The sequence below is a fragment of the Leptinotarsa decemlineata genome, unplaced genomic scaffold, assembly GCF_025532065.1.
Source record: "Leptinotarsa decemlineata unplaced genomic scaffold, Ldec_3_MD MMD2_P_RNA_scaffold_12, whole genome shotgun sequence".
Lineage (NCBI taxonomy): Eukaryota > Metazoa > Arthropoda > Insecta > Coleoptera > Chrysomelidae > Leptinotarsa > Leptinotarsa decemlineata.
In genome coordinates this window covers 4863600-4889829 of record NW_027412526.1, presented here as the reverse complement: position 1 = coordinate 4889829, position 26230 = coordinate 4863600, and the positions used below count along the sequence as shown (strand labels likewise).

Here is a 26230-nt window from a genome sequence, read left to right as displayed (position 1 = left end):
ATTGTTGTAAATCATGCCCGAAAGAAAATTACGCCGGCCGCCACTGGTAGCCATAAACCAATGGTGACGTAGCTGAAAGCGCGCGTATATATGATGTTCCCTACCACTCTAGAAGCAGCGAGAATGAAGCTACCGATTCCGATGTAACTTTTCGGCGAAATTTCTACGGTATTCTTCGAATCGGAATTGTGGAAGGAAATCATGACTTTGTTGGGAATAAAGAAGACAGCAACAACTGCTCTTCAGTCATAGTCCGATGGAATGGTCGATAGGCATTATCGCAACATCAATAACTAACTACCTGTCGATGTTTGTCTCCGAAAATCAAAGAGACTAGGATAAATTGGTCCCTCTTTTTCTGTTGGCATACAGGAGCTCCCAACATGACGCGACAGGTTACACACCATCCATGTTGTTAACTGGTAGTGAACTGAAGCTTCCGACAGATGTATTGTGTGACAGTCCTTTCCATGAATCTCAAGAGGTACCTCTTTCAGAGTATCTGAATGACCTAAAGGAGAGACTGGAAATTGTACACGAATTTGCAAGAACCAAATTACAGCTTTCCAGCGATAGGATGAAGATAAAATTTGACAAAAAGTCGCTGTCAGTAAGTTTCAAGGAGGGCGATGCAGTGTGGCTCTACCAACCCCAACGTCGGGAAGGTTTGTGTCCCAAGTTGCAGAGACCATGGCAAGGACCTTACTTGGTAACCAAAAAGATAAACGATCTGATGTACAGAATCCAATTGTCACCCAAAAGCAAGCCCAAAGTTGTCCACATAGAGAGGCTGAGTCCTTAGATAGGTCGCGATGTCCTCTATTGGAATGTTGTTTGGGGCGAACAACCTCAGGAAAGGAGGTAGTGTTGTAAATCATGCCCGAAAGAAAATAACGCAGGCCGCTACTGGTAGCCATAAACTAATGGTGACGTAGCTGAGAGCGCACGAATGTACGATGATTCCCCGCCACTCTAGAAGCAGCTAGGATAATGCTACCGATTACGACGGAACTTCGGCGAAATTTTCACGGCATTCGATTACGATATTTGAACGCTAGCTGCGAGCATATCGACACAGTCAATATGCGTAAGTCGATAGACTTTCAAATAATAGTTGAAGTTTTAGTTGAAGTGTTTGATGTATTTAAAGTGAAATAAAGTAAAGTTAGATTATTCAGTGTAGTCAATTAGTGGTCAACAAACGGGAAAAAATGTAACAATATTATTCACCTAGCTGTGTACCCAAAACGGCTAGTGCACAGGCAGTAGAAACCTCATTGGAACCAAACCAGATGGATGCCAATTTAGAAGGAATATTCAACATGTAAACTTGTCCAATCGCACAAAGTGATTGCCCGGCAAGAACTAGACAAAATTTGGATGGATCAGCACAGAAAATTTTAACCACAGTGCCCCCTAAAGTGAATCCCATGCTGACGATAGCTGTCACTCGTAGACTCTGAAAATTAGAATATTAGTCTGAGTCACAAGATCCGCTTTTTGAAATTTCTGTCCAAGAGCACCGAGAATTTTGATCTAGGATTCGATTCGAAATGACCTCTAACATCTTTTTGAAAAATTTCAAGAGGGGCTCGAAAAAATTTCAAAAGTTATAAATAATTCAGTAAAAAAAGGGGGTTTGATTTTTTACAAAACCTCGGAATTTATTAAAGATATCCGAAATTTGAAAAGACATCCTTAAAAAGAAGGAAATTTCCTAAAAAAAATCCCACCTCCTGGAACTCTATCACCTAAATTTATAATTTTAATTTAGAGACCGTTACGGACCTTTCAACAATAAAAATTATTTTAACACATTGAATATCATTATTGGGAAAAAAATCACATACGTTCTAGGCACTTGAATAAACGAAAATCCATGGAAAAATTGTTTTTCCCGTGATTATTTCATTAGATATACTTTAGTTAATCAACTAATTTTCACAAGTTTTAAATTTACATAAAAACCCTGATAATTTTTAAACTGAAAATCTCAATTTTTTTCAATTCTTGGAGCTTTTCTTGAAAGCCTTCAAAAAAGATTCCCGTTGGAAAAATTGAAAAAATTTGATTTTTTACTTTATCATTAATTCTCAAAGGCGTTAGAAAGTGAAAAATTGAATTGAAGCAATGAACTTTTTTTTTTATATTCAAAATTATTTGTATTCTAATTATTTGAAGTAACATAAAAAATATTTAACATAATTTTTAGCTCCATTTGTTTAAAAAATTGTTATAAACAAATGTATAGTTTATAAGATATTTGAATTTTTATCAGTGATGAATAATATGATTCTCAAAAACAAAATCCTTAAAAAAATTATTGCTTAAAAACGCATTTATTGAATAACAATTTTTTTTGCTACTAAATAAGAATATCAAGGAACGATTTTTTCAAATCTTAATTTCTATTTCTCCTTGATATTCTGTTTTTTTTTAATTTATATTTTCTTTATTTATTTAATGAACAATTTGTTCTAAACAAATTAATTTTTACGATATATTTTGTTAAATACTATCAAAAAAATTGAAAAACATGTTTCACTTTTTGTGTAAAAAATGTCTTTATTTTTACAATTTTTTAAATATTTTTTTTATTTTTGCGTTTGGCAATTTCTTTTGGTTCTCAATCATTGTTATTAAAATAACTCATAAACTAATGAAGATAGGACAAAGACTCTCCAAGTCTTTTTTGTTCACTTTTTAATAATAAACAAGTAAGATTTTAAACAAATGCTCCAACCCTATTATTTATAAAAATTTTTGACAATTGTTTACTAAAATACCCCCTAAATCTGTTTCTTATGGCTTTTTAATCTTTATAACTCATAAACTATTCGAGATACGACAAAGACACTCAAAGTCTTTTTTGTTTTTTTAATAATGAACAAATAACATTTCAAACAAATGCTCCAATCCTCTTATTTATCTGTTTTTTTACAATTTTTTTAATAATTAGTTGATTGACCAAAGTATATCTGATAAAATAATCACGAGAAACATATTTTCCATTGACTTTTCTTTATTCAAGTGTCTAGAAGGTATGTGAATTTTTTTTCTTAATAATGATATTTAATGGGTTAAAATAATTTTTATTGTTCTCAAGGACCTTTTCTCAAATTTCTGATAACTTCAATATCTTCCGAGATATTTGCAAAAAACCAAACCCTTCCTTTTTACTGAATTATTTATAACTTTTTCAATTTTCTCAAGCCCCTTTTGAAATTTTTCAAAAAGTTGCTAGAGGTCATTACGAATCGAATGGGCCCTGGATCGGTGCTCTTGGACAGAAGCTCCAAAAAAAAGGATCTTGTGACCAAGACTATTAGAACTCTTGAAAATTCGTAATAGTAAATTGGCTAAAAAAATAAAAATAAAAAAAATACACTCACATATCTTTCAATCAAATAACTGACTGGTAGAAATAGTAATATATTTATCGCAAAAAATATCAACCCTGTCATATCAACTAACGATGTATCCACATCGTAATACCTGAAAAAAAATGAATCATCCGTAAAACAGTACCTATACCAGCATTATTGAATAATAATAGTAATAATGACACGTTATACCAAATATTAATCTCATTTTTTGTATCCGATTTTCATTTCAAACATTTCTAAAATAACAAAAAACAAGCAACGAATAAATGATCAGACCTCAACAATCACCCTCTATTCAAAAAATTATCCTCCCTGACTTAAAAATATGTCAAGGTCACTTTTTTCGTATGAATACATTTTTTATTCATTCGTACTATGTATATTGAGAAATGTTATCATACAGTCCATTTCTTTAATGAAATTAATGCACGAATACTTTATTTTGAAGTGAAATTGACAGATAAAACTTTCAAGATGGCGACTGGGCGATTTTTTTTTGAATTCTATACAAAATATAGATGAATTTTTTCTGTCAAGATATAATACATGATTGTTTGTTTCATTGCGTATAAAAAATGTTTTTTAACAAAGTGTTTGTGATATAAACAATGAAAATTTGAATAAAATTGTTAATCAAATTCGTTTTGGAATAATAACATTTTTTTTAAGAAACCATTTTTTCAAAATCATAATTTGTATCAGAGATCATGTCTCAAAAGAGATTATTGTTGAATTATCTTATAAACACCGCATTTGTTTCTAAACAGTAGCAGATGAAAATAAAAAAAACATGTACCTTCTGATCATGAAAAACGGATCGACAGTAATAATAAGAAAAAAAATATTTTCAATGATTGATGAGGCTCTTTAATTTCTTTATTGATTAATTAATAAATTGATGGATGTAGCCGTTACTACGTGGTAGGAAATCATAATGAAGAAAACTTGAAACTTTCTATTTTTTTTACCACTATTTTTTTTTATTTTTCCAACGGAAATCTATTCTAAGACCCTTCAAAAATAGCTATAAAAAAAGAAAAAAATCTCAGATTTGTCTTTTAATAATTATTGCACTTGTAATGTTTCTGCTTGAGTAGAAAAATTTGCCAATTAACTCAATTAAAAGGAAAACCACGATAAAAATTATTTGACTGCGGATTATTGCCCAATAATTTATCCGGTAGGTGCCTGAATTTTTTCAACTCTCAATTTTGATACTGATTGAGTTGAAATAATATATTTTCATTGAATTTCCGAATTGGGCGTGTCGTCTGCAAATTTGAAAAATGTCAAATAGTTTTTGAAATATTTGCAAAAAACCAAACTCAATTTTTTTTCAGTTAATTGTTTATAACTTTTGCAATTTTTTCCAGCGGCACTGGAATTTCTTCAACATCTACACAATATGCCACTTTGTTCACATTTTTCAGAGGCGGAGAAAGAAATTTGACCTGAAAAACCCTTATTGACCATAGTATGGTCCCGAGATCTTTTACGTTTTGGTAGCTGCTTAGTAACGTTGATTTTATTTTGTAGTTAAATATCATTAAGTTGAATTTTATTGTCAAAATTATACACAGCATTTCTGACCAGTAGTTTCGGTTTATAACGATAAATTCACTTGGAATAAAAGGCAGATAACAATCCCGCAATTCGCAATTAAAATAAAATATAGAAAATCCGTAGTCGGTAGCCTATTGTTCCAAAAATGACAGGTATATACATTTTATGATATTTGGGTGATGTGCAAACTTGTATATCTGAATATATGAGATACTGTATATATGGGAGGAAGTATACAATTATTCAAATTTGAAGAAAAATTGTTTTAAACGTTCACTAACGTTAGTGAACTAACACGACTTGGAATCTCTACACCTTTTATTTTTATTTTCTCTTTTTTCATTCCTTTTTTATTTTGTTTTTATTTATTCAATTGTTATATTTTTACTTGTAGTTTATTTCACTATTATTTCATTTCAGGTTTATTTGCTTAATATAATTGTTATTTTCAGCTATTCATTTTTAATTATTATTTTTTAGTTGTTTCAGGGATTTCAAATCATTTTATGTAGTAGACAATGGAAGTCCGAACTAATGAAATATCATTCAATCTCTACCAAAGGTATGCAAAGAGGGTTTACTGAATTTCAGAAATTTTCCAGCCCCTTGCAGCTCTTTTTTTCTTGGCCCAGTGACCGAAGAAGACTTTCGAAGTGCTATTAGCTCACTCAAAAATTCCTAAAGCTTAGACGCCCCTGAACTGAATAGTGATATCATTAAAAATATCTCCCACATATTGTTGCAGCCTTTTTCTGAATTGATAGATGTGATATTCACAAGTGGTATTTTTCCTGATGCATTTAAGCTAACACAAGTTATTCCTTTGTTTAAAAACGGAGACATTTCTCTTGTTATCAATTGTCGTCACATTTCAATAAAATCCATTTTCAGCAAAATAATAGAGAACAACGTCTTTACGCATATTTTATAAAATATAAATTACACAGGCCTGCAAAAAAACGTTTTAAAAAGTTGTTGTGATTTCGTTAACTGATCTTTATGAAGTTTTTTGCACTGTTTTCAAAAATGACATTTGTTTTTATCTATCACGTAAGGTTTGCCTACAAAATAAGGATGAAATAATTGAAAAAGTACAAAAAATCGAGAAATTGTGGATTTATTTTTATTATTTTAACATGAAGTGAAAGCATAAAAAACAATGCTACATAGCTAAACTAAGCATAATAGTGATACACAAGTGTTTGCAAAGTGATTATAAGTCTTTGTAAAAACGTTTTTTTTTTCGTCAAAGCTTCTTTTGCTACTTTTTCCGCTGTGTTAATATTCCACCGACCTTGGTATCTGCGTTTCATTTTTTTTGTCTTGATGGAACCGTTCTCCTTGTTCCTCAGCTACAGCCCCTAGATTTTCGGGAAAGTAGTCCAGATGTGAGTGAAGGAAATGGACTTTGACACTCATGTTGCAGCCCAATATTTTGTAGTTTTGTATCAATTCAGCAACCAAAGTTTTGTAGTTTGGGTCTTTTCTGTTCCCAAGAAAGCCTGCTATAACAAGTTTAAATGAAATCCAGGCATTTTTTTCTTTCATTTCTATTTTAGTGACAAAGCTTTCATCTATTAAAAGTTTTCTTATGTCAGGCCCAACGAAGACTCCTTCTTTTAGTTTAGCATCGGATAGATCAGGAAACTTTTCAGAAAGATACTTGAAACAACCTGCTTCTTTGTCTAATGCTTTCACTAACTGTTTCATTAGCCCCAATTTGATATGGAGTGGTGGAAGTAAGATTTTTTTAGGATCCACTAACTTTGTTTTTCAACATTTTTAACCCCCAGGAATAAGACTCTTTCTTATTGGCCACACCTGCTTGACATAGTGTTGTTTCCTGTCACGGCTATCCCATTCACAAAGGAAACATGGAAACTCAGTGTAACCACCTTGTTGCCCTAGTAACAATGAAATAACTTTCAAGTCTCCACAAATGGTCCACTTATGATCAGAGTAGCTGAGCTTATTAAGAACAAATTCAAGGTTTTTGTAGCATTCTTTCAAATGGACTGAGTGTCCAACAGGCACAGAAGCATAATGGTTCCCATTGTGAAAAAGTACAGCTTTCAAACTTCTTTTTGATGAATCGATGAAGAGTCTTCATTTCTCTGGTTAATACGTTATGTTGAACATTTCCATAACGCCGGGTACATTGTTGCAGAAAACTAGGGCTCCTTCTTGTGTAAAGAAGGGACAAATTCCCTTTCTCTAAATCGATACCATGAAAATGAAACACCGAAGGCTAACATATGTCTTTCTCTAAGTCTAGACCCTAAAACTTCTGCTTCCTTTGGGAGGCCCAGATCTCGTACTAAATCGTTTTGATATTGAAATAAATAGATTAAAATTGTATTTTACATTGTGTAGTAACTTATTCATCATAAAATCTCCATAATTTAGACTCAATTTACCGCTTATATAGGCTATATAATACAGAAACATCGAACCCATACCGAACCTAAAAACCTATTTAATAAGAAAATCTCAGGTGAAATTTGTGACTGATCTATAGGTGATAGAGTTTTTTTACTATTTTTTCCGTTATCTGCACAAAAAGTACCGTTAAAACCACTAGGTATATTTCTAAACCTGTGAATTATTCAACGAATCTCAGTTTGGTTTTCACAAGTACCGTTCTACAGCAGAGGCCGTTCTCAATGTGGTGAGTGAAGTAGTCGACAATCTCGAGTAAGGTAACCACACTAGTCCAGTCATTATGGTAAGTTCACCTCGGAATTCGAGATACCCAGCTGAAAGTCTGTAAATACTTGTATATTGACACCCTAAAAGTTGTCTCAAAACCTACATATGGTAGGGTGTAAATAACTATTAAATTTCAAGGTCAAAGGTCACAAAAATCGTTTTTTTGCGCTTTTTTTGGAAATATCTCATTTCCTATGGGTTTTTTTGCTATTTGTATTTATTATCAATATTGTAGAATACAAAATTCTCTACAAATTTTGTTTAAAAAAATTTTTTATACGGTGAACCGTTTTCGAGATAGAGGGCGGAGAGCACGCGGTCACAGCATCACTTCAGGTCAACCGGTGCCTCCGGTCGAAAACGCGCCATATACAGTTGATGAACTATCGATAAATCAATGATTATAAATATTTGTCAATTTTTATTAACTATTATATTATATTTTATCATTTTTTTCCAAACTTATCCACTTTTTATTCAGTATTAATTTATTTAACAGCACTTACCTGCCCATGTAATTGCAGAATTGTTAATGAAAATATAGGAATTATATTTGAATTTTAACCTAATTAATATTTATAACTTCTTACATGATGAAAAAAAAACAAATAAATTATGAATTAATCTTTTTATCAAAAAATATCATTGAATACATTTATTTTTATTGAAAGTAAAGAAATGGAATAAAGGGTACAAAAACTACAATTTATAATTTTAATCATCTTCTTCCTCTTCATCGTCGTCTTCTGGCTGCTGGTAAATTTCAAACTGGTCTTCATTATCGTCTTCAACGACATTTGTCTCAAGTTCTTCCATGATTTCGGGGTCAAAAGTTCCATCTTCGTTAATGTCGCTCTGATATGGTAGAGCATTGAGACAAGCTTGCCCATTACATTGGCCACAAGCTAAAGAGCATTGCAAGCCCGCTTTCCTGCATCCGCATCGCGAACCACAACCACTCTTGCAGTTGCAGAAAATTGTATTTAGCAAATCTTCTGGAGCAGGTGGTAAAATTGTCATGATAGGCTCCAGAAAATCGTTTCGCATTGCCCAACCCCATACCTGGGGTTCCAAATCATGTCCTAACCAAGTTTGAACTTGATAATATACACGGTTGAAATGCTGATGAGCAGCTGCACTTGTTGGTGGAATATTTGAAAGCTGCACAGGTTTATTAAGTTTTGTAGACTTGACGTAATGCATATAACGAAGATGATCGAGACTTTTCACAGATTTCGGAGCATTATAGACTGCCAATAAGATTTGAGTTCCACTCTCTAATAATCTCTGGACCGAACAATTTTCTTCCTCAAATGCTGCAGCTAGTTCATCCAAATTTGTCAGATTCTCAAAAACTTTTAAAAATTATTTTTTCCCTTTTTTAAAAGCGCAGAAGTTGTGTCACAGCCACTTAATGCGTGCAGAAATAAAATATGTTTTTTAGAAACAGGATAATTATCAAAACTTTTAGTCGAGTATATCTCCGTTTTTACATTACCTTTCCCAACTTTTTTAAAGGAAAATTTCTTGTTCGTAAGACAGTGTATGCCCAATTAAAATGACAAGTAAATCAATATCTTCTCCTATTATAACTGCAGTTTTTTTAGACTTTGATTCTTCAAATGCAGTTTCAACAATAAGAACATCCGCATCATCTCTGGCTTGTTTAGTAGTAATATTTGCAGCTTGTAATTTTTCAATTAACATATTAATGAACTTATCTTTGTTATTTCGATTTGATAAGAATTTTTCTTGAGTAACTGGTACAACCATTGTTTTATCGAAACAAACTTCATACGTTTTTGAAAGTGCAGCAGTTCTTCTCTGCTGCTCCATAGCTTTCACGTTCTTACTGTAGTTTGAATATCCTTCGAATACAACAATTATTTTGGAACTGTAATGCCTTTGTAAATAATTCATGTATTTATCAAAAATAATAGAAAAAGTATCTTCTCTGCTCCATACAACATGATGAAGATGAAATCCGCCATCAATAATGAACGTCACATTATTTTCATTGAGAACAAAATCAATTGGGCTCATGTTGTCATACAATGACGATTTTGTTGTTTTTCTCATGCCATCATTATCAAATAGAGCTGTTGGATACGGACTCAATTCATATTGAAGATATTCTTCAAGATTACTTTCAAATCGTTTGCTGACAGTAATTCTTTGGAAGAGTAATAATGGATCCACTGCAACTTTACAATCATTTATTTTTACAGATTTGTTAACACTGGAAAGCGGCATTACTTTTTCGGAGCGTTTAAACTTTATTTCATTAAATGATAAGTCGGTGATCTTCTTCATAGACTCTAATCCAATTTCGTAAGCTCCGGTTGACCTGAAGTGATGCTGTGACCGCGCGCTCTCCGCCCTCTATCTCGAAAACGGATCACCGTATAAAAATTTTTTTTTAACATAATTTGTAGAGAATTTTGTATTCTACAATATTGATAATAAATACAAATAGCAAAAAACCCATAGGAAATGAGATATTTCCAAAAAAAGCGCAAAAAACCGATTTTTGTGACCTTTGACCTTGAAATTTAATAGTTGCTTACACCCTACCATATGTGGGTTTTGAGACAACTTTTAGGGTGTCAATATATAAGTATTTACAGACTTACAGCTGGGTATCTCGAATTCCGAGATTCTTACCTAATTTAAGCTTAAATGACTGGACTGGGCACAATTTTGTTTTTGGTAACCAGCTCAACACGTTCTTGCAATGTGTACACCAAGTATTAACTCAACATATTGATTTCAATTCTGAAATGATCGAACAAACGTTCTAAGCACAAAAAAATTAAGGCAAGATAAGAAAATGTTTTGCTGTTTTTTATTTATTAGTTTGAGAGAAAGTATTATTGTATGGAAGTCAATGGAGGACAATTTGAACATTAGATTTAAACACGGAGTGGCTCGTCTGAGATGGAACACTCTGTATATAGTATATGGACACCTTCAGTTAACGAGAATTACTGTGGTCTTTTCGTAGAGTTCATCGTATTTGTCTCATTTTTTTGCCGAGTACGTCTTTCTCTGACAATGCGTATGAATATTCCCACTAATTCTATTTCAATGCTTTTCCATGGATTGAATCAAGTGATTTTTCCACCGTATAATGTTATCTAGTGTACTCACGTGTGTATAAAATTTGGTTATTTTTGAATCAGAGTTTCCAGTATTTTATTACACTTTAACACAGCATCACTTAAGAGCGTTTGATTTATAACAAGGAGACCATACTGTGATAAAGGGAGAAAATGAGGATCTGGTTCATCAACAAGAGAGAGAAAATTTTTTGTTTCTTCAATTGAAGTAAAGTGAGTAAATAGCCGCAGTGTTAGTCCTTTTGACTGGGGGTTCAATACCAAGATATAATTTTTTTTTAATTAATTTTGAGCCGTTTTTTTATTTTGTTATTTAATGTTCCAAAAAGTTACATTTGTAAACATTTTGGTGTTTCTTGATAAATTAAAAATTGTTCAATGGGAGTGTTTTATTTTTAATTTTATGAACCTTTATTGCACCGAGTCCCTCGCAAAATGTACCTTGCCCATATAGATTTATGTCTTACGCTGCCACTGATTCAATGGTTGTCATTATTTAATCCTATTTGTCTATGATATTGGGATTCAACACAGCCAATAAATGGCATTATAAAGATCTACTTTTCTTGGAAAAGCGAATGTTTCACAATAGAAATTCCTAAGTGTTCATCCGATTTTGGTCGGATGTAGGTACATATAAATGATGAATTAATAAACTTTATCAGACCCCTACTGATTTTACAAAATCCTTCAATTATTGGAAATGCCCTGTTCCATTATCAGTTGTGAGCTGTTAATCTATCTGAAATATCCTCATTTAGTAACTTATGAAAATGTTGCAAATTAGTCACTAAAATTATGATGAACCGTATGACATACCTGAAGAAGTGCCTATAATTTGAAACAAATAATAATTTATTCACCGAGATGTTGGTAAAGAGAACCTGGGTCAATGCCCTGGGCATTGTAATGCCCTGGGTAATGCATTCAACTTTCTATTATACAGAATCTGAGTATTGTGCAAGATTAATCGGCTTTACTCAGATAATAAACGAATGCTGTAATTCTGCATTATTATATATTTAACAAACAATTCAACTTGTCATAAATTCCCCATTAGAGACTTTCAACTAACACCAAACTCATTTTATTTTCCGATAAGTTGATCAAACACCTAATAGTGATAGTTCATTATGACTCATCAGAAATGAATACATAAAATCATCTATATCTACATTAAAATTTACGAGTTTCAGAGATTAGTAAACAATTACAGTTTGTATGTTATAGTCGTCATATTAGGGGTTTCATTTCGGAAACTATATTAATAAATGCAAAAGTCACTCACTTATTCAGCTCTGTTTTTTTGTACCGGTAAGTCCTAGAAAGCTAAATTTTGGTACACAGGTGCTTCTTAGGTCTCAAATGCGTACTAAGAAAGGATTTTCAAATATTCCAACTAGGGCTACACCCCTGGGGTAAAAAGGACGCGTTAACATATGAAAATCCTTTCTCATCACTGTTTCTCCGTACCGCTATGTTTTCGGAGGCTGAGATTTTGTATGTCTGGTTCGTTTCATGTTGTAGATGTGCAATGAGAATGGATTTTCGAATATTCCAACCGGGGTGTCCCCCTTGGGATGAAAGGGCCGCGTTTACATATGAAAATCCCATTTCATCACTGTTTATCCGTATCGCTATATTTTCGAAGGCTGAGATTTTGTATATCCCTTTTCATCACTGTTTCTTCATATCGCTATATTTTCGAAGATTGGAATTTTGAATGTAGGTTCGTTTTATGTTGTAGATGTTTAATAAGAAAGGATTTGTGAATATTCCAACTGAGGCGCCCCCCTTGAGATAAAAGGGCCGCTTTTACATATAGAAATCCCTTTTCATCACTGTTTCTCCGTATCGCTATATTTTCGAAGGCTGATGTTTTATATGTCTGGTTCGTTTCATGTTGTAGATGTGCAATAAGAATGGATTTTCGAATATTCCAACCGGGGTGTCCCCCTTGGGATGAAAGGGCCGCGTTTACATATGAAAATCCCATTTCATCACTGTTTATCCGTATCGCTATATTTTCGAAGGCTGAGATTTTGTATATCCCTTTTGATCACTGTTTCTTCATATCGCTATATTTTCGAAGATTGGAATTTTGAATGTAGGTTCGTTTTATGTTGTAGATGTTTAATAAGAAAGGATTTGTGAATATTCCAACTGGGGCGCCCCCTTGAGATAAAAGGGCCGCGTTTACATATGGAAATCCCTTTCCATCACTGTTTCTCCGTATCGCTATATTTTCGAAGGCTGAAATTTTGTATATCCCTTTTCATCACTGTTTCTTCATATCGCTATATTTTCGAAGATTGGAATTTTGAATGTAGGTTCGTTTTATGTTGTAGATGTTTAATAAGAAAGAATTTGTGAATATTCCAACTGGGGCGCCCCCTTGAGATGAAAGGGCCGCGTTTACATATGGAAATCCCTTTTCATCACTGTTTCTCCGTATCGCTATATTTTCGAAGGCTGATGTTTTGTATGTCTGGTTCGTTTCATGTTGTAGATGTGCAATAAGAATGGATTTTTGAATATTCCAACCGGGGCGTCCCCCTTGGGATGAAAGGGCCGCGGTTACATATGAAAATCCCTTTTCATCACTGTTTCTCCGTACCACTATATTTTTGGAGGCTGAAATTTTGTATGTAGGTTTGTTTCATGTTGTAGATATGCAATAAAGATGAATTGAAGGATTTATATTTTTAGGAGTGATTAATTTTTGGGAAAGAAAGTTTTTGGCTTTCTACTACTTGATACAAAAAAAGGGATGAGGGAATCTTCCAAAGAAAGGAAGGAAGTAATCAATTTGAAAATAAGTAACTCTATACATGGATGTGTATATCATGCAAAGAAGTAGCTTTCAGACACAAACTGAAAGAAAGTCCTCCTGAAACAGCTACTTTCATATAAACATTGAATTACACATGATACTGAATACTGTTCGTGAGCAAAACAATATCAAAATCAATACTTCTGACCGCTCTGGATTGAACGATTCCATACAGTCCATCTCGTCTTGTGGTTGTAAATCTTTTGCTGGAAAAATCCTCACTTGTTTACTTTGTAGTAAATGTTCAAGAGGTTGCGAAAACTTATGTGAATTTCTGGAACTTCATTTAGCTTTTCCTAATATGACTAATAACCAGTCCGTGCGAAGCTTATTGTCAAATCATCTGAAAATGGAATTTTTAACAGGTGATGATCGACTGTATTGCCAAACATGCGCCAAACTAACTGGCTGTTACAAGGAAACAAGTATAACTGAGGCACCAGTCAATCTAATAATAACACTGATGATCTTGAAATAAGACTCAACCTCTGACGGAAGCGAGAAACTCTTTGGAAGGTTCGAAATAGATAAACATTTCAATCTAGCAGACCACTATTATAATATGCATGCAGTCATTGTTCACTGTGGTTCTGGCGTTGAATTTGGTCATTATTACGCCTTGGTCAAAGACGAAACGGACTGGTTTAAGTTAGACGATAGTCGTGTCACGAAGTGTTCTGGCGATGCATTGAATTTATTGGAGCCTCTGGAGACACCCCACATTTTATTTTATAAGAGAGAGAGAGAGGACATTGGTAGATCAAGATCTTCAGATGATGGTGGTGCAGCAGGTTTTTTCGGGTTTTCCTGCAGCTGAAAAAGCAAATGCGCCACTGGAATCAATGAGGTCGCCCTGGAGCGCAAATAAATTTTTATTGTTGTTTTTATTTTTATTGTTGTTTTTCTAATTGATTATCTTCTGCAAAAAAAAAGTAAGAAACTATTTGGGTACTACTTTTCTCGGTCGTTGGATTGGCCGTCGAGGTCCCACAGAATGGCCAGCCCGCTCGCCAGATTTGACCCCTTTGGGCCTTTTTTTATACGGCTATTTGAAGCAAAAGGTGTACGAAACTGCACTTGCTTCAATATTGAATATACGGCAGAGAATAATAAATATTTGTAGAGATATTGACGTTACTGGTGTTATTAGTTATCTCAAATTTCAATTTCCTCAGTTGACCCGTTCAAAAAATAAAAGGGAGGGGGGACATTAAAGAAATGCACTGTATAATGAATTGCGAATCTCAGTAAATAATACCTTGTATAAATTTACTGAATTGATGTAATGGTATCAACAATAAATAATTTGTATTATTTACTGGTTGATACATTATACTCAATAATAATTTGGAAGTGTGGAAGTGTATCTGAAGCTCGAAGAGCTGCAAAATAATCTATCTCGGACGAGAAATTGATAAAAATTGTTGCATCTTACAAAAATACATGACATCAAAACGGACAAAACTTTTGGAACAACCTAGAGTTTACCCACTTGAGTTAAATCATTGTCTGAAAACAACTTCCTCTTTAAGGATGTTCTTTCAAAGGAATCATAGGTGCGTATTCAAATATTTTCCAAATTCCCACCCTGACGTTAACATATTCGTTGAAAAAGTGTCACAGAATTTAACCATATGCAACAAATCCAAACAACTATTCAGATAAGTTAAACAAACACTCCACTAAATGGAAAAAAATGTCGCGATTGCGAGAACGTGGTGATCATAGAGAAATAAACGAGATAAGCTTCTTAAGGAAGCTGCTAAATGATTTATCAGAAACCACTCACACCCTTCATACGAGGGATAACATAAAGTGCCTAACTGTTTATTGTTGTTCAGGAAACTTCTGCAACCGTTTTATCTAAAAGTTAGTTTTCGATAATGCTTCATTTTTCTGGGAACAATCATGTTTTATATTCTTATAAAATAGCTTTTTATGCTATGAATGTTAAAAGTAAGGTGCCCCTGGCAAGATATATCCGATTTTGGGAAATATTTGAAATGTAAATCATTCAAAGCAATACCAAATCAAAAAAGCCTTGAAAACAAATGAACTAATATTAACTGTGTCGTTGGTGAAAGATGAATTATATCTTTGTTTATTGATATCGAATACAGTAATTTAATTTTGTTTATATTTTTCAAGGTTAGCTTTTACTTTAATTCCTCAACTTCCGGTATAACGGAAAGAGGCCGGAAATTGAAAAGATTTTAGTTGTGAAGGTCATTTCGTAAAACCACTACCTCGTTAATTTTTTGGGAAACAAAGATTTTGGCTTGCTACTTCTTCATCTTTAAACAAAAAATATGGGAATCTTCCAAAGAAAGGACGAAAACAATCAATTTCAAAATAAACTCTATACAAAGATGTGTAGATCATGCAAAGAAGTAACTATTAGACACAAACTAGAACTGTACTTAAACATTGAATTACACGAAAGAAAAATATTTTCGAAAGAGCCAGTTCCATATGCACATTGAATTATACAAAATCACATTTTCCTATTCAGTTTGTACTCCTAACATTCGTTATGGAATGATAATAATGTTTTTTCTTATTTCTTTGATTTTATATGATCAGTGATTTTTTTTCGGTGTCAACAGCCTGAACTACGATCTGGCAACACAACCTCCTACTTTCGAGCAGTGAAAAAAACTCCCCACTTCGAAAATGAAACAGATGGCAATACTAATTTTCCATTCAATTCGCTGAAAAAAATCTTTACCGGGTTCGAAGAACTCGTACTAAACGAGTGAATCTGAAAATATAACCAATTGAAAAAAAGATGAGTATTACAGCATGAATCTATATTATTAAATACGTCATAATCCAGTCATTTTAGGTTTTTTAAACCTCAATCTGCGGAAAAATTTCTACTGAGCTGAATTTTGGTATACACCTTCATTATGGCGTTTTAATGAAGATGTGAAAAATCGACATTGAAATCGTGCCGGCTAAAAAAGTTATAAGGGTCAAAAGGTCACGAAAATCAGTATTTCGCGAATATCTCGCGACCTATGGCTCGGAGGTCAATAAAGGTCATGATAAAAATTAATCCTCATACGATTATCTACAAAAATGTCTATTAAATTTTTTTGTAAAGTCAACCGTTTTCGCACTAGAGCGCTGAGAAAGCGAGTAGAATACACTCATATAGGGTATTGTATACCGTATACATATAAGGCGTTAACTCTATTGCTTTTTATCAACGTATTTAAGTTTTCTTGGAACTTCTAACTTCAACTCGGGCGTTTTGTGACAAATATACTTATATTATAGAGGTTTCGTTAATAGTTAATAGTGGAAACAGCAATTGAAAAATCAATAAATAATAGTTACTACAATTATCGTTGGCGAAGACATAGATCTATTGTTACTTCTCATAGCACACACAAATACTTGATCAACCTATATTCATTTTTTTTTAAGAAACCAGGGAACAACAATTTTGAAACAAAAATATACTCGACTGAGAGCCTCAACAAGTCTCCACACTGCAAGAAAAATATTTTGTTTCTACATGCTATGACCGGATGTGACACAACTTCAACACTTTTTGGGAAAGGAAAAATTAAAGTCATGAAGATGTTTGAAAAAAAGACCCGATTTACATAATTCCGCAGAAATATTCCAATAAGAAAATTGTGCTCGAGATGCCCTTGTCAATGCTCGACTACATTTTCTACTAGCAATTTACGGTGCTACAAAATCAGAAAAATCAATTGACAATTACAGATACTGCAGCTTTGCTAAACTAACAAGACAAAGCACAGCTATGAAATTTCAATTATTACCACTCACTTCTTCAGCAGCTCAACAGCATATTTATCGAGTCTATTATCGAATAAAAACCTGGCTAGGAAAAGAAATTGATCCAGAACAGTGGGGCTGGGAGGGTCCACTGGTGAAGAAAATGATGTAGATGTTGATTTGAATACAGCAATAAGTCCACTCGATGATTTATCAGCAACTTTTGATGGAGTTGAAATTGAGGATTAAAACGCCATAATGAAGGTGTATACCAAAATTCAGCTCAGTAGGAATTTTTCCGCAGATAAAACCTTAAATGACTGGACTATCATTTTGACAACATGATGCCAGAAATATTTCTATTTTTCAATGTTCCTCAATCATTTTTCAGATTAATTTTGTTGAAGAGTAAGTTTCACTCAAGTTTTTAAAAAAACCATATGAAATTGATTTCATACTATGAATACTCTATACTTTTTTATCTATTCAGCTTTTTCTAGGTTATAGTTGAAGAGCTAAAGAGTGGACAAATAACTATTCGCTTTTGAAAAATCCAAGAATGAATTCAATTTCAACTGTTAGTTTTATCATTTCCATAATTCAAGTGGACGAAAAGAATACATTCAACAAATTGTTACATTTTACCTGTTTTTTCTTGTCCACAGCCCACAAAGCCAGGGTCCCTGATCTTCCATAAAATTATTTAGCGATATGAAGTAATTAAGAAAGTGGCTATAGAAAATGACCTGGTGAATGAGTCACCCTGTGATAACACTTGGAAAAGAGGCTAGACATGAACAAACATGCCAGATTAGGCAAATGATGGAGAATCGACCGCTATTGTCCAATTGTTTTGAAATAGTTGTATTTATACAAATGACTCATTGGTTATCTAGAATTCACCTAAGTATGAACTTTGTTGTAGTTCGATTCACATGGACCTGGTTATATTTTGACGCCCTTCAAATTTAATATACAGTTCATTCCAGTTACAACCAGCCATACTGAATAAATTAAAGAATATAATATATTTTATTTGACATTACAATACATGTTTGTTTTTAGCATGTTATATTAAGAAAGAAAAAAAAAAAGAAAAAAAAGGACAATACCGTAGAATTATAATTGTTAAAATATAACCTATACTGTAATATAATGTAATTTTTGAAAATAATATTAAAACAAAAAACGATAGTCAAAAAAACCATAGAAAGTAACATAAAATTGGAAAATTGGGCGAGACGAATTTTATTTCCTACAAAGTCTGAAATGTTCAATGTATTCCTCTGTGGAATAAAAACAATGCATCAAAAGTAAGTTTTTTATCTTTATTTTGAATAAATGTATACCTAATGATTTCAATTTCGATGGCAATATATTGTAGACATATTAATTTAGTGAATTTTTCTTAGATTAGGTTAGGCGGAACCTGTTTGATCTCAGGTTATCTGCTTGTCTTGTTGCATAGCTATATACAGTGTGTTCGCTAAGTATGGAATAAATTCGATATTTCCAAAACCAAAGGTCGTTTTACAGAAACCTGAAACACGTCGATTTTTAATTTTATTATTCTACATTTTACAACAAAATTTCATTATACATTATCCATATTAATGTGATGACGTCATCGGTAATTTTTTAAAATGCAACACCCTGTATTTGGTGTTAGTTTCAGATAATCCGTAACGAGCTGATTTCGAAAAAGTATGATACTTGGAGTCTAACGGACAGAATTTGAAAGATGACCGCTTACAAAAAAAATTGATATCTAATAAAAGTAGAAATTCATTAATTATTTTATATTTTTTTCTAATGATTAATTCAACAATAAGGAAGTAATCCAGTAATAAATACATGACGTTGTTTTAAATGTTCGAACTGTATATGACAGTAACCGTTGAATTCATGTGAATGATATCTGATTTTTATTCCACAACGAATGTTTGAAATACAAACTGAGTAAAGAAAAGTATCTTCTGTATAATTCAGTGTTCATATAGAAGTATTTGTTTCGAAAGATTTTTTTTCTTTCGTGTAATTCAATGTTTATATGAAAGTAGCTGTTTCAGGAGGACTTTCTTCCAGTTTGTGTTTGAAAGTTACTTCTTTGCATGATCTACACATCCATCCATGTGTTTGAGAGTTACTTATTTTTAAATTGATTACTTCCTTCCTTTCTTTGGAAGACTCCCTCATCCTTTTTTTGTATCAAGATGGAGTAGTAGAAAGCCAAAAACTTTCTTTCCCAAAAATTATTCACTCCTAAAAATATAAACCCTTCAATTCAAATAAGATTCCTCTTGGCTGGGATTAAATCAAATAGGTGAATGAATGTCATTACGATGTCATCGATGACATAAGCAAATCAAGCTTATTCCGTGACATTCAAAATCGTAATTCATGAATAAATTGTGTGTATTTTCTATAATGTTATCCAATTTGGTACTGAAGAGCCTTAGAGCAAGTGTCTTGAGGCGAAACATCGATGTATACCAGTGAGGATGACAGTGCTCCATGTAAGTGCAATTTGTTACCATTAATTTAAAGTAGAACTCATGTGAATGATATCTGATTTTTATTCCACAACGAATGTTTGAAATACAAACTGAGTAAAGAAAAGTATCTTCTTATAATTCAGTGTTCATATAGAAGTATTTGTTTCGAAAGATTTTTTTCTTTCGTGTTATTCAATGTTTATATGAAAGTAGCTGTTTTAAGAGGACTTTCTTTCAGATTGTGTCTGAAAGTTACTTACTAGAAAGCCAAAAACTTTCTCTCCCAAAAATTAATCACTCTTAAAAAAATAACCCCTTCAATTCAAATATCTCTAAGTTATGGAATAAATAATAATTATTCAAATTCAGGATAACGGTTCTTATTTGTCTTGTAAACAAATCCATTGAACATTTTAGAAAGTATAAACCACCTCAAAAAGGAAAATTCAAATTTAATGTTATCTTAAGAACGGTATCAATAAATACCTATGCCGTGAAGGGAAAATAAGCTTATCAAATATTTCAATGAGTTGTTTACTTCGTTTCTGAATTGAAAATCAGTTCAATTTGGGCAGGATTACAGGGTGAGTCATCGACAAATGAAAATGTTGTTTACTCACTTTGTTATCACGTTGGCGATAATAGTAAACTGCAAGAACTGCATGAAATTGATAACAGTAAATAAACAAAATATCAGCAAAACAACCCATCTGTATCGGTAGAGTTTTATTTCCATTTCATTGGGTTTTTGTTCAGGGTCTCCCATTTTCAGGTAATTATAGTTCTGGGACGGGGCTGAAATGAAAAGAAATTTGTGAGTCAGCATAATCTATTCCGTGCTTTAATAGCAAATTTGTTTTTCCTCAGATAAGAAATAGTAAACTATAAGCATGTTTCTCAATAACAAACTTAGTAAGAACAGATGTTCCAAAGGTTTTACTTTTTTAAATATAACATAATTATCATCCTTGATGATGACGACCGATGATGAGTTTTTCTTAAAAGTAAAAATTATTTTCACAGTCCTCATTTCTTTCTGAGAAAACCTAGTGAATTTTTTTCGTTTAACGTACGTTTGTGACATAAATAAACTCGAATTTATCCACGTGCATCTCGCGAAAAAACAGTTCATAGATAAATAGATATAATACACTTGTGCCAGCCTTGATTCCAACTCTCGAAGCATTTCTGATACCTATCTCTATCTGTTTTCGAGATAAAAAATAAATTGTGCTAAATATGGTCCAAAACATAGCCTTAATTGAAATTAAATACATCAGTACTCTCAATTCATGAAAAGTTGATATTTTGATGATAGTTTGGACAAACTCGAAATATTCAAATAACACCAAGATATCGACTCCATATCATACAGGGCGTGGTAAAATTACTATTATTTCCATTGTGCATAAAAGTAGTCGAAAGTTCATTTTTTCAAATGAACCCCCCTGTGTATTACTTGATAAATTGAAAGATGGTGAAAAATGCTTCAAGATGATATACATGTCTCTATACCTAAATCGTCAAGTTTTCTTAATAAAGCCGTTTTTGTGGAAAAATAGTTATTCACGTTTTACCTACAAGTGTTGAAAGTGGTATTTTATCTTGTGAGTGGGGATTATTGTAAAACGAGCGTCAGCAAGTGGAGCAAACTCAGGAGCAAAATAAAATCACTTTTAACAAATGTATCATACAATTTTTTTTGCATAACGTTACTGCTGATAATAAAAAAAATTATAGGGTCCATGGGATTTGAACACACGATCTTTGGATTAGAAGGCATATGTTACAACTATATACGCCAACTCACGTTAATATTGGTTAGTCATGAAGGACTTTCTACAGTTGGACTGAATACTACTTGGTCATCGTCAGTAACTTCACAGGGATTTAATAATACCAATAGCATGAACTGCATGTGTGAACTTTTCTAAATGATTTTTGGTAGGTGTTCTGATTGAAGTGTTTCTATCAAAGAGATTTTCAATAACAGTTGTACAAAAAATAATTTTTAAAGAATTTGATTTCTAGGTAGCCGTGGAAATATCAAGCTTATGACAGTTTGGTGACTTTTATATGTAATTGATGAATGGTTATTGACGGTGTTTCAAAAAATCGCCAAAAATGAATGCAAATATTGATTATTCAAACGAAGTTCTTATGAAATTATTTATTATACACGGACAGTGTGATCAAATCATTGCAAGAACTTGTAGAAAATTCAACCAAATGTATCCTGAATTAACACCAATGAACGAGAGGAAGTTTGTAAGATTACAAAATAATTTCCTTAACTATGGCTCCATGTTAAAAGCGCCTTCAACATTACCAAAACCTGTTACTTCAAATGAGGACAATACTGTTAACGTTTTGGCATATTTTCATGCATATCCAGAAGCTTCCATTCGCAGTGCAGAAAAAGATTTAGGTGAATCACATGCTTCAGTACAACGAATTTTGAAAAATCACGGAATGCATCCGTATAAATTTACCAAAGTTCAAGCTCTAAAAGCAGAAGACTTCGAACGTAGAATGCATTTTTGTGAATCCCTTTTGATTCATACACAGAATTTTTGTCAAAAATAATTTGGAGCGACGAATCAAAATTTACGAGGGATGGTATTTTCAATAGAAGGAATAAACATTTTTAGGCTGATCATAATCTTCATGTTACAAAAGAAATGGGTTTTCAAGAAACATTTGACCTGAATGTGTTCTGTATTCTGAAGAGCAATAAAATTAGCTTTTTTATTTATGAAGACACACTGAATGCAGAGAGATATCTCCAAATATTAAGGACGACTGTAATCGATTTTCTTGAAAATTTGCCTTTAGAGGAATATAGGAATTCGTGGTTTCAACAGGACGGAGCGCCAGTTCATTCCACCCAGGAAGTTTCCAGGAAACTTGACGAACTCTTCGACGATCGTTGGTTTAGGCGTTTAGGGCCGTGGGATTGGCCACCGAGATCACCCGAACTCACGCCACTTGACTTTTTTATGGGGTGTTTTAAAAGAAAGGGTATAAAGTACTCCAGTGCCTACCAAAGAAGAATTGCGACGGCAAATAGTGCGGAGTATTGAACGTCTGGATCCCCAGGAAATTGAAATTGAAAAACATTTGAAAGTGTTTAGAATGTAATGGTCAACATTTTCCGCATTTATTGTGAAAATGTGATATTTTGTTTACAATTTTGTTATTTTAAATCATCCTATTCTGTTATTGTCTGTACTTTCACATGTTTTAGCCCACAAAATCTTACTTTTTACCTAGAAATGACTGATTTTTGGTACAGTTGTTCCCTGGAAACTTTGAGCCATAGTTAAGGAAATTATTTTGTAACCTTACAAACGTCCTCTCGTTCATTGGTGTTAATTCAGGATACATTTGGTTGAATTTTTTACACGTTCTGACAATGATTTGATCACTTCGTTCATGTGTATAATAAATAATTTCATTAGAACTTCGTTTAAATAATCGATATTTGCATTCATTTTGGAAGATGATTCGAAACACCGTCGATAACTCTTTGTAAATTACTTCTAAAAGTAACCGAACTGCTATAAGCTTGATAAAATTCCAGTGCTACCTAAATCCAAATTCTAAAAAAAAATAATGTTTCTAGAAGAAGCGACTTTATTGAGAAAACTTGACGATTTAGGTATAGGGACATGATATATCATCTTGAAGCATTTTTCACCTTCTTTCAATTTACCGAATAATATATAGGGGGTTTCATTTGAAAAAATGACCTTTTGACTACTTTTATGCACAATGGAAATAATAGTAATTTTACCACGCCCTGTATGATATGGAGTCGATTTCTTGGTGTTATTTGAATATTTCGAGTTTGTCCAAACTATCATCAAAATATCAATTTTTCATGAATTGAGAGTACTGATGTACTTAATTTCAATTAAAGCTATGTTTTGGACCATATTTAGCACAATTTATTTTTCATCTCGAAAACAGATAGAGATAGGTATAGGACATTATTAACGAAAAATATTAAAATACTAGAGCGATTCCAAAAATGTATTAATATACGGGGTGTTCCATTTAAAAAAATATAATTACTAGGACTTTTGATAGAAGTGGCAACGCCGCAATGCTGAAAATATTTTATATCGATAGAACGGGTAAGGAAATGTGAGAGGTGAAATTTTCAGAAAAATCATGCTTTGCGTTTTCCGGAAACGTCTAACCTACCATCGACCGTGAGTCACGCTGTATAAATCAAAGGTTCTTGGAAAAACTCCGAACAACTTTTTTATAATATAAGGTGGTATATTATCTACACCAGCACATTTTTTGGGCCCAAGTTATTTTAATGCTATAAAATAATCAGTTACTGTTACTTCGTCTAATGAAAAATCGGATTTTTCTTCAGCAGCGATGTTAAAGTTGTATTGGTCCGTTTGCTTGCAATATACAGATTCCTGGTCTCTTCATTCTTGGAAACAGGAAAAAATCGCAGGAGGCCAAATCTGGTGAATACGGTGGCTGAGGCATCATTACGGAGTTGTCATGATGCAAAAGCAATGAATTTTTTTCTTCGTATTGCTTTTCGTGACCGTACGACTATGTAACAAAAACTCCGCATTATGCCACGGTAATCCAAGAAAACAATGAGCAAAACATCGACATTTGATCGAACCTGGCGTGCGTTTTTTGGTCTTGGATCCGCTGTGCTCTTCGATTGGGATGATTGGACTTTGGCAAAAATAATGAATAATGGGTTAGTACGTACGAAATTTATTAGTTTATTAGACATCGAGTTTCTCTGTAACCACTACTATTGGTGGATGCTTCTAAGGGTATTTACCGGTTTGTATCCCAAATTTTGAATAAATAAATTGTCACTGGTCCACTTCTTTCACCTTAAAAATGGCGGAGATTTTGTATTGAAGCGTGAAATATTTTAAACAATTCTAACCGTATATGTTACGTCATATAAACAGCGATTCCGCGGTACCTTGAAACAAGATGTTTATATTTATGGGTTTCCGTTCACTAGACGTAACAACAACAATACAGCGATTATGCCGATAATGATCATAATTGCAAGAACTTTTCTACACTCACATGAATAATCATGGGAAATCCTAACACACACACAATTTATTTCACTGCAGAATCCCGACTTGTTTGTGGTTCCACATTTCCTCTACGACTGAATGACCAAGACTCACTTTTATAGTGAAATATATTCATCATAAACAACAAACAGGTGAGTTATACAAGCGACAATTTAAGAATGCTCGTTAATGCCGCGTAATGATATCGTTCTCAATGAAACGTATACTTCAGAACTGGTACATTTTGATACTTCTATAGGCGATTTCTATCTTTAACCTGTTCATGCTCAGAATTATTTTTTGTTGAAAACCTTTCAATATTTCTGTATATATTAATTTGGGTATTGAATAACACAAGAAAAATGTTGAAAAAAAATATAGACTTATGATATTCATCTTTTGATATGGGTCATTAACGATCCCTTGGGCTAATAAATGTAATGAAATATGAAACATTTTTAATTTTTTCTTTTATTTTGTGAAACTAACAGATGGGTTTTTAATTAGTTTTCGGTTTTACGAGTAGAAAGGAACCACGTTAACAATCTCTAAAATGGTCAATTCTCGTCCATTGGAAGAAAAAATTGAAGCGATTTTTATTTACGGTGCGACGCGTAACTTTCACGAGACCGAAAGGATTTTCAATGAACGTTTTCCGAATCGTCCTATCTGTAGAAAATATTTAAGGGTACTTGTATCCAAATTCACAACTACAAATGTACACTACCGGTACATAACAAAAAGCCCCTAGGTCATCCGTCCATTCCGGAAGAATAGCAAGTGCAAATAATTGGTGAGATGATAGTAAATCCTGGACAGTCTACTTATTCCATCGCGAAGGTTTGTGAGATATCTCCTTCTACTGTGTGCGGCAATGTTCACAGACTAAACTGCCGTTATTGAAGTGACACCAAACCTCACGTTTTCCGGGAAACACATACCCAATATTCAGAAAAAATTAACGTTTGGGCAGGAATATTGGGAAACCATATTGTATGACCTCTATTTATTGATCAAAATTCAACAGAGGAACTGTATTTGAATATGTTGAAAGCTACTGTTGACTCTCTCATCACTGAAATCATCGAAGCGAATCCTAATGAATTCGTTATGGATATTGTATTCCAACAAAATGGGGCACCACCACTTTACTCCAGACAAGTAAGAAACTATTTGGATACTACTTTTTCCGGTCGTTGTATTGGCCGACGAGGTCCTACAGAATGGCCAGCCTGTTCGCCAGATTTGACACCTTTGGACTTTTTTTATGGGGCTAATTGAAGCAAAACGTGTG

At 33.0% G+C, this 26230-nt stretch overlaps 1 protein-coding gene across 8 annotated transcripts in view; it reads right to left on the bottom strand.

Moving 5' to 3' along the window:
* The window catches only part of LOC111516106 (choline/ethanolamine transporter flvcr2a), a 91491-nt gene that overhangs the window by 21995 nt on the left and 43266 nt on the right, over nt 1-26230 (bottom strand). For 6 of the 8 annotated variants that reach the window (XM_074172520.1, XM_074172509.1, XM_074172525.1 and 3 more), the window contains exons 2-4: nt 20479-20653; nt 3393-3495; nt 1231-1459 (exon numbers count right to left, since the gene is read on the bottom strand). In XM_074172520.1, coding sequence (XP_074028621.1) covers nt 1231-1459; nt 3393-3495; nt 20479-20624 — 478 coding nt within the window. In that variant the 5' untranslated portion in view covers nt 20625-20653. Of the gene's footprint in view, nt 1-1230; nt 1460-3392; nt 3496-20478; nt 20654-24683; nt 24706-24943; nt 25072-26230 lie in introns of those variants that run through there. The other 2 variants (XM_074172516.1, XM_074172533.1) reach the window with 2 other exon arrangements.